We start from the raw sequence: 10240 nt of genomic DNA, 5'->3' as shown, positions 1-10240 counted from the left end.
TTTTTTAGTAACAAAATATACTAATTATTTATTACATATTTTTATCAAATTTTTAAAATTTTATTAAAAAAATTACTTACAAACTTTACGAATAGAGGATTTTGAATTGTGCTATCAGTAGAGAGGCTGTGTCATGTCGATATTTTACTGGTACAATACGGTACGATTGATATGGCTCGTGCTAATGGACATTTTAATCCTCGCATAGGAGTCCTTACAAAATCATGATCAACTTTAAGCTAATATGAGCATGAGCATATTTAATTCCTAAATTCTAGGATATTTGCACTTTACCGTCGAATGATTTGTAAAATAAAACAGTTTGCTATTATATTTAGCAATGTTACGTGCGGTAACCAATAGCATATTATAGATCAAGGATATTAAATGGGGCCTCCCAATGTTTCGCATGATACAATGAAAGGGAGATCATACAGAAGCAACACGTCTGGGATTTCTACCACAGAAAACGCATCTCATGGACTCAAAGTTTATCGTTCTAGATAAAGGATAAGAATATGCTTACTGCAGATATATGTTAAGACGTGTATTTATAATAGTAATTATAAAAAAAGAAAGTACTTTCAAATACAGATCTGGAACAATCAGTCAAAACAGGCATTTTACTAAACATTATTTCTCCACAGACAAAAAGAAAGGAACAATATCATCCGAATAGTCCACCACTCCGATCCCCATCCTTGGGAAACCGACTCAACTATATAGCAAGAGTATATGGGTCCCTGTATACATGGTTAAATGCAAATGAAAGGTGAGTCGATCACAAAAATATAGGCGCCATAACCAATGTGATAGTCGCGAGCATTTTGATTAGAACATGGAGGGAGGGCCCTGCAGTGTCTTTGAATGGATCTCCAACTCTGCAGTTTCAGAAGTTTGTGTCAGTACTTACAAGTGATACCATTAAGTAGTGGGGATTGCAGAAACGAACACAAAAAAATGACAATAAATAAATAAAGGCTCTTTCATAACCCTGAGAATATGCAAAAATGCAATCCTGATTTATTTGCGTCCACGCCCCAAACAAAAATTGAAAAGGTGTGTGCATGCAAATATACAAGGTTTTCGGGAGCACGTTACATGTCAGCATCTACCAAGGTAGCTGAGCAGTTTTACATAATAAGATGGGTACAAGAGGGACGCCTATGCGAATAAGAAAATTTTTTCAATAGGGCACATGCAAGGTGAAGGTATCCACGATTCTTGCATATTAGCGGGGGTATTATGTGCATAACAAAAAGAGCCTTAAAAGAAGGCCAAGTGCGAAAACATTGAATAGACCACATAGTAGCTCTAAGTGCAAACCCTGAAGGGAAACAAAGAGGCATCTTGACTTAAGCGTAGAGAACTTACGTGTCGCCAGTTACTGCCGCCTTGTGACAATCGCTCCCTTTGCCTCCTAATGCGCCAGTCTCTATGTACTTCTTAGCATTATCCCAGGCGCCTCCAGCCGTGTTCAGAAAGAGTGCCATGAGGATACCAGCAACTGTTGCAAACATAAGCATTGAGGCCACCACTTTAGCTCCGAGTAGCGGTTGGCTAGTGAAGTAGCCCAATATTCGGAAGAGAAACCCTGAAAAATGGACAAAATTATCAATAATTGACACGAATCAACCATATTGCCACAGCTCTCATGGTTCCCTATTTACATTTACAAAGTAAAATTGTAACTCCAAATCATTTTACTTAAGCACCTATAAATCTACCTTTTCACATTTACTCCCCAGCCTGTTAACATTGAAATCTCTAATATCCAAATGAACTAGAATGATATATATTATATAAATCTCAACAAAATTCACGATGAACAGACTATAAAACTCACCGATGACCATTGGTGATATAATTGCCAAGGCACCAGGCTTTATCATTTCTTTCAGAGATGCTGATGCCACAATGGCAACACAGCGGCCATAATCTGGTTTTTCTTTGTAGTCCTGTGTGTGTATGTTTTATCAGTCTGGGCATTCATTAAACAAGTACAATCAAAAGTTTTAAGGGAAATGAGGAATAGAAACCCACCATAATTCCAGGCCTCTCTATAAATTGTCTTCGGACTTCATTAACAACTTCCTGAGCAGTTCTGCCCACAGCGGAACAAGCCCAGGCGCTGAAAAGAAATATAAGCATGGAGCCCAATAAACCGCCGATAAAAACCTCAGGAACAGCGATATCAACCTGCAAAATCCTCCATTAGACACTACACTTTATGATGCAACCTGTCACATCTGCGTGGTATATAGATTACCTGTTTGAAAGGGACATGAGCGAATGAAGCCACTTCATCCATATAGGCACTAAAAAGAAGGAAAGAAGCAAGCGCAGCTGACCCTATGGCGAACCCTTTTGTGGTTGCTTTGGTTGTGTTACCAACAGCATCTAGAACATCTGTGATTTCTCGCACACTTTCAGGCTGCAGAATGTTTAAACTAATTATTTAAAAGAGAGTGATCAGTGCAAGCAATATTATTTGTCTGCAAGAAAACTTAATAGGTTTTTTTTTTTTGCATTTATTTTCCAGTAAAATCATACATAGAGTTACAAGCCCTATTGCTGTAAGTACAATCATACATAGTAGTTGTAATACCTGTTGACTCATCTCGACAATTCCACCAGCATTGTCAGCTATAGGACCGAACATATCCATAGTAAGAACATATGCAGCCGTGCTAAGCATCCCCATCGTAGCTACAGCCGTCCCGAAGAGGCCACCAGTAGGGTTCCCACTATCATCTACCAGGCCTGATGTGTGACCCAGCCAATAGGCCGAGATAATTGCTACGCTTATCACAAGAACAGGGAGAGCCGTCGATTCCAACCCTAGACTAACACCCGCAATAATATTGGTTCCATGCCCAGTAGCACTCGAAAGAGCCAGGGTGCGGACTGGCTCGTGCTTGTAATCTGTGTAGTACTTAGTAATCCACACAAAAGCGTATGCCGTCATGATCCCCACCAATCCGCACAAGGCAAAGTTGAGCCACGCTGATGGTGCTTGTTCGGTGTAGAGGAGCCATCGAGTAGACTGAATAGTTTAAAAGCAGAAAATAGCAAGAGTTAGTTATATAAATGTTGTTGGAGATAAGAGCATGTTAAAGTGGTAAATTAAGGGCCTCCTTGGTCTCACTGAAGCTTCTGCAGAAGCACTGTTAATTAAGAGTTGCTCAAAGAAGCACTAACAAGTTTCTCACAAAAATCTCCTAAGAAGCTCCCCATTGCAGCAGAAAAGAAGCTTCATTGAAGTTTGGGCTTTTGAAGCCCAACAGCTTATCTCAGCCTGCCCCCAGCAGAAAGCCCCAAAATGTTTTGCCAGCCAAACTGAACTTACAGAGAGAGTGTTGTACACCCAAGCATAATTATACATGTTACCTATGTTTATATTTGTTACTTTTCATTGGGGTAGGATGGATCTCGTTGAGAAGGTGAAGGTGAAGGTGAAGGTGAAGGTGAAGGTGATCATGCGTAATAAACAGTTTGTGAAATCTTTGTAGAAGCCTGTACATGGTTAAAGCCTCCCCAAATGTAAATCTAAATAATGAATCACCGCCCAAGTGTGGTAACTGAACAAAAAAAAAAAAGCAAATGCAATACTAACAAGTGTAGGTCTAGTAATATAATCATAGCGAGTGGCTTGGCTTACCACACCAAAAGTTAGAACGGCCAGCACAATAGTGACAGAGTACCCCTTCTGTAGTATTTTCATCGGATCCTCAATAGGAGCAGTAAGTCCAGGATCACGAGTTCCCCTGATTGAGAGTATTCCAACCGATGAAACTACCAAATCAAAGGAATGCACGACAAGAGGAAACAGAATAAAACCAGAGGGATCTGCAGAGGAAAACTATAAGCAGATTAGATGATTGATATGGTTAATGGAGATACATGAGAGCTCATGGTTCAAGAAAGAAACTCATTTCCTGCTTTGGAAGCCCATAGATAGTTTTGTTCTGGTAAACCAGATTTAAACAATCACACAACTATTATTGTTAAATAATCAAGGCATTATAATATTGTAAAATAAAGACGTACAATATATAAGAGAGCGGAGTGGAAAAGTAAAGTGGTAAAGGTAAAGCCTGAAATTAAAAAAAAAAAAAGAAGAAGAGAAGAGATACTCGTGGAAGAGAGTATACAAGTACTCAAATAATCATATGTAATAAAATCCATCGTGCTTAAATGAATGCATGTCATTAGTCCGCACTGACTCGTTACCATCTGAGTGTAATCATTTCTTAGCAAAAGAAGATTAACTTTAGGATCAGATAGAACTTTTACTATATGTTATTGCCTGTAAAAAGCATAAATTAAGCATAGAGCCTTGCCATCTATTTTGCAGCGTTGAGCCATTGTTCCTCCAAGTATCATAGCACTGATTATTTCGGCTGCTATACTCTCAAAAAGATCAGCACCTCGAGCAGCACAATCGCCCACGTTGTCACCTACCTAAAGTTAAATCCAAAGTTGCTTAAGTTGGAAAAAAGAAAAAAAAAAAAGATTCATGGGAAGAACTGCTGTAAAGCATAGTGAATGAAATACAGACAACTGTAAATCTTTGACTACATAAAGCCAGAGATGAGTGAATAATGTGAATAACTGTAGCCTGAAAAGAAGCCAAATTATGAATGCCTTTTATACTGCACAAACTGTTATTTGGCATGTCGTCAGTAATCAAGAATCATGCTGAGATTAGTAACATACACACATCCAAGCGTGCGCGCGCGTGCACACACAGACACACCCCAAGTTGCTCTAAATTGGATTTTTCAATTATGAAATTAACTTTTGAAATAAAATTCATCATTTGCCACGTGTTTTTTATTTCCTTTCTACAACTTTATTCAGCACAAGATAATGTGTGACAAATGATAATGTGTGACGAATGGTAAGAGCAAATATAACAAATGGTTTATTGGCTTAATTAGAAGAAGATAATGTAAGCAAAATAAAACATGTCAATAAATGAAACGATAAGTTGTAACAGCAAAATGGTTTGAAAAGTTCAAATGAGACTGGACAAGTTTTGATCATAACTCATATATCAAGCGCAGAATAGAGAGTTGACATTCTCATATTTGAATAGGCGTATTTGAGTCATCAGATGTCCGATGGAAGTGACTAAAGCCCAGTTTGGATGCATGACTCTCTTATTCAGCGTATACTTGCGGAGTGCAATCAAATATATAGAATGGATAAGATATCCGGCCTTCAAGTCATTTTTTGGGAATAAGATAAATCACTTCATAGGTGAAATATGCTATCCTACTAAATCATAGATGTCAAAACATTTCAAGGAGTAAAAATCAAACTATTAGCTTCCAATCACACAAGAAAGTCTTCATATTGAATATGTTATCATTAGATATCTTATTCCGACATTCAAATAGGCATAAGTAAATGTTTGAATAAAGACAGATTGCAGAAATCTTAGCATCTGCATAATAAATTGCAATAGATTAATTGATTAAATGAACTCTAATTCAGAATTATCTAAAGAAAAGGATCGAAATTAAGGGTTACAGCTGTGGGATTATATCTCACAGACAACTGAAGGACATTTTCAGCAAGTTATTCCCAATCCCTATCTATATAACGTGATAAACACTATTAGTTTAATATTAGAAGCACAGGCAGCCAGGTAAGACGGTTATCAACATGCTGAAACTCCATATGTAACTCGCCTTAGCTTAAATTCATTGACAGCATAGGGTGAGCAGAAATGACTGAGAAATTAGATAAACAATAGTTTATGTCAAAGATATGAAGATTAAATACCAAGTCTGCAATCACAGCAGGATTCCGAGGATCATCCTCAGGTATTCCTTGCTCCACTTTTCCCACAAGATCAGCTCCCACATCAGCAGCTTTAGTGTATATTCCACCACCCAACTGAGCGAAAAGGGCAACAAACGAGGCACCAAAACCATATCCAACAAGCAGTAGCGGCACTGTAGCAAATTATATACAAGTGAAATGACATTCAGTAGCATATACAAGTTAAGTTTCTACAGAATACACTATTTAATATCTTATTACAAAAAAAAAGGATAGTGCAGGTTCGATTTCACATTAAAGATGACATCTGGTTAGCCATGAACACAGTACTTCCAAAACAAAATCAATTGATTCAAACAATGAGAAACATCTTCACTATAGTAGGTATATATTGGTCTGCGTAAGAAGAAAAATGTCTCTTTACAAAGAACAAAGTGAGAAACAAATATAAGAGTAATTGACAAAGTTCCTCATATTTGTTCAAAGAACTTGATAGGCCAAGCAATGCAACTCAGCTCGAAATAAGCAGTAGTATCTTAACAGCAACATCTACTCATTTATTCCAAGTAACAGCATAATCTCTCAAAACCTTACAAAAAGTGCACCTTATACAGATCAAAATTTCACTTTGTGTTTCTTATTCTACATAGGTTTGGAAAGTATACAGCAAAATCATTTGTTCACTTGCAATAGTAGTCCTTAAAAATACATCTACATACAAAGATATTATATGCTGTTCACATCAGATCAAGCATCTCCCACTGCCTACACAATTCTGTATGCAAGTAGTGATCCTTAAGTAGGACACAAGCGGGTGAGTATATTAATAGTTAAACTATAAATAGCATAGTAACAGTAGTTATGAACTACGCTTTCTATGACTTATGATTTGTAGTCATTATATTGTTAGTGTCATGACAAGTTAAAAAATAAACAATGACATTTAGTACAATCATGGTCTCCGGAAAGACTTACAGTCTGTAACTTTCATTGACCCAGGTGTATCAACTCCCAGCCAGACATAAAATGTTGCATAGAGGATGGCAACACCAAATACAGCCATGCCAACAACAACAATAGCTGAGAAACCACCAGCACGAACGGCAATCTGTTTTCCATAGGCTGATCAATTAGATGGAAAAATCTGCATTCCTCGAGTCAATACAGGAAAGCACATGCAACAGAGATTTGAAAATACCTGCAATGCCTCCCTCGCAGAACGCCTAGCAGCACTCGAAACCCTAACATTTGCACGCACAGACACCCACATCCCAACATACCCAGCAATTCCCGAACATAGAGCTCCTAGAAGAAAAGAAGCAACAGTAATGTATGCAGATGTTGACCTACAAAATGGTGAAGGATACAGAAATTAACAAATAAACAGGACAAGAAAATGGAGATGACATGGAGAAAAGGGAAAAGACATAAGCACCTTCCTAAGCCCGCGGCCTCCTGCTGTGGAGTGGAAGCACGAAATAGATATATGGTAAGAATCACGATTGCCAGAATAAAAGCCATCTTGGAAATAGTTCCGTATTGGGTCCTAAAGAAACCTTCAGCCCCATCTCGTATGGCATCCGAAATCTTAAGGAAGAAAAAGGAAGTGCATCAAGCAGAAGATTAAAAAATAATATAATAATAAAAAAAAAAAAGGAAATCAGCTTAACTGCTAAAGAAAAACATTCATTAAGTTGAACATGGACAACTTGACAGATCACACAAGAAGGGCATAAGCATTATAATATTAAAAAAAAGACCAAATTAAGTGGAAATGAACAACCAAATTTTACCCAGATTAAAAAAAGTTTAAACTGGACTAGTTGCCAAAGGGAAAGAAGATCCGCCTAGGCATAGTATATGCCTGGACTACCTAGGAACCAGCTGGTTGGGTACTACTGTACAAACTAGGCACCTACATTATCTAGTGGAGCAGTACGATAAAAAACTTTACATAAAAAACTTAAACCTTAAGTGCCAAAAGATAAAAAGCATCACAACATGTAAGAAAGATGAATTAACTGAACCAAACACATGAAGGAGCAGTCCATAAAACAGCATGACCTAGAAAGTGAAACTATGAGCATTCCGGAGTACCTGAGACATTTCTGGAGGACCCTCATCCTTTGCAAGAACCCACTTTGTGAGGAAAACAGAGAAGAAGAGGCTGATTATACAGATAGTGAACACAAAAACAATAATTGGCGAGGCAGAAGCACCTATGTAGAACACCACCACAAATATCAACATGAGAAGGACAAACAAGACACGCGCATTTATTCTCGTTAACATCTGGAAAATCTGCAAAATTACAAAATCAGTTATAAATGGGGTAAACAAAAAAAATGAAATATCCAAAGAATAATCAAACGCAAAAAAAACAAATTGTCGTATTCAACCAAATTATATGCTCCTCAAAGAGGATATAACAAAAGAGCCAGAATATCAGATACAGCTATTACCTAAAAATAAAGAGAGTTTGTTCCGTGAATGCTAACAAAACAAGTTGATAGCAACGCTGTATAAACGGAATGCAAGATAATATAGAAATGGAGAAAAAAACAGACAGGAATGAAGTGGTTTGAACTTTACCCAGGGGGTGTGAGATTTACTCCGTACTGCAGGAAATGTCCTTGGTCTCTCCTGATATGTGCCCGCTCCATTTTCCATGTCATCATCCATCGCAACAGCATTAGAAGAATTCACCCTCCGGGTCACAGGGAAAGGAGCAAACTCCCCAACAGGGGGAAATTCGCTCCCTGATCCTGGTCGCTGAATTTTGGAAACTGTATGTTACACTCCACAAACCCCAAAAGAGGGCCTGAATCCTAATATGGTGCAAAACCTTGTTTCTCTCTGAAAGCAAGCTTCGGCTTTTTACCCTACCATAACATCTGTCTGCACTTCCTGCCCTACAAGATAAAAACACCTGCTTAATAACCGTCTCGTGAATATCCTACGGAAATTACCAAATCAGAGGAACCAAATAAGCTCAAAACTTCATCATAATCTGAACCCAACTGTCCTTATTTTGTAGGCAGACTTAAGAGGAAATTGTAATGAGCAGACAAGAAAATCAGCAGTAAATTTCAGGCAGCTTTGTCGCATTTGATTAACTTTACTTCCGCAGACATAATTAAACGCCTGTCAACTTGAACAATAAAACCGGCATCTTGCCCTGCGATGCATGGACTGATTTTTCAAAACAATGTTGATTAAAACAGTAATATTAATTAAAGCCCAGTTGGGAATATTGATGAAATAACAAATTTGGGGCACTTTAGACTAGATTTGTTAAAATTAGTTAAAATTGAAAAAATAATATGATTTACTATCAGACATATTACAATACATAATATTAAACCAAATTTGAAAGGAACATGTTTTAGTATAAGGGTACGGTTCTTCAAGCATACAATGGCTAGATAGTATTCCACCAAATGGCCAAAAACAAGGTATGAAGACACAATAATCTATATGTATAATATTATTACAACGAAAAAAAGTATTGATCTGCTTCTTTTCACTCCTCTTTTGGCGCTATTTGAATAAAATCCTTAACCTAACAATCTATAATTAACTCAAATCAAATAAATTAGAAATTGAGGAAATATCAATAAAAAAAAAAAGAAAAATCTGAGGGGCCAATTGCAAAATGCGCTACGGCAAAGGGGTCTCAAAACATTTTGACCAAGCCATTTTAACAAAACTTTAAAAAAGCAACTTTATCCTCCGAAATATATGAGAAAAGAACAACGATGTCGATCAGATCTAATCCGTTCCCAGGAAGATATAAAAATTGCAATGAAATTACAATTAAAAAAAAAAAAAGATCACCGCCACCAAATTCGGCGAAGAAAAGAAGAAAAAGGAAAAAAGAAACCGACTAGATCTACTAAATTACACCTCCAAAATAAAGGAAACAAAAAAAAAAGAAAAATTAGAGATCGGATAAAAGAAGATCAAAATCTAGTTCTGATTCTACATCCAGCGACGGATCCGACTCACCAGCATTAGGATCGAGAGGAGGATGAAGAGCGCGACGAATCGATCGAAGAGAGAGAGAGAGAGAGAGAGAGAGAGAGAGAGAGGTGGGTGGGTTCGGAGAGAGAGAGAGAGAGAGGGAGAGAGAGAGAGAGGTGGTTAGGGCTTGTCGTGGATCGTAAGTCGTAATAATTGAGTTAATTTGGAAACCGTAGAGGGTGATAGTCGTTCCGCGTTGGTTCGGTTTTTTTTAGACTTTTGAAAACCGAACCGCCTGGAATGAACCGGCGGTTTCGTTCGGTTTGTTGGTTCCCAAAAAAGCTTTCTATTAAAAGTTTTCATTTTTCATATACAATATTTAAAAAATAAAAATACTATATTTTTATTACTCGGTTATGCTATATAATTTAATATTTATATTTATATTTATGAAATAATGACAAAATATTAATACTGTTGAATT

At 37.2% G+C, this 10240-nt stretch overlaps 1 protein-coding gene across 2 annotated transcripts; it reads right to left on the bottom strand.

Moving 5' to 3' along the window:
• LOC109715215 (pyrophosphate-energized membrane proton pump 3) lies at positions 535–9946 on the bottom strand. 2 transcript variants are annotated; one of them, XM_020240118.1, is made up of 15 exons: positions 9802–9946; positions 8386–8705; positions 7891–8094; positions 7229–7380; positions 6992–7139; positions 6769–6901; positions 5794–5966; positions 4344–4464; positions 3662–3849; positions 2609–3046; positions 2270–2434; positions 2044–2199; positions 1847–1958; positions 1375–1594; positions 535–881 (listed from the first exon to the last, which is right to left on the bottom strand). In XM_020240118.1, exons 2-15 carry the CDS (start codon positions 8473–8475, stop codon positions 782–784), a joined length of 2400 nt encoding a protein of 799 aa, XP_020095707.1. In that variant the 5' UTR covers positions 8476–8705; positions 9802–9946; the 3' UTR covers positions 535–781. The 2 variants fall into 2 exon arrangements, with proteins under 2 accessions (XP_020095707.1, XP_020095708.1); XM_020240119.1 differs by having other exon boundaries at positions 8386–8700; positions 9802–9920.

This window comes from Ananas comosus, linkage group 9 (genome assembly GCF_001540865.1).
Source record: "Ananas comosus cultivar F153 linkage group 9, ASM154086v1, whole genome shotgun sequence".
Taxonomy (NCBI): Eukaryota; Viridiplantae; Streptophyta; class Magnoliopsida; order Poales; family Bromeliaceae; genus Ananas; species Ananas comosus.
Note: the sequence above shows the minus strand (reverse complement) of the source record. Positions and strands in the feature narration are given on the sequence as shown.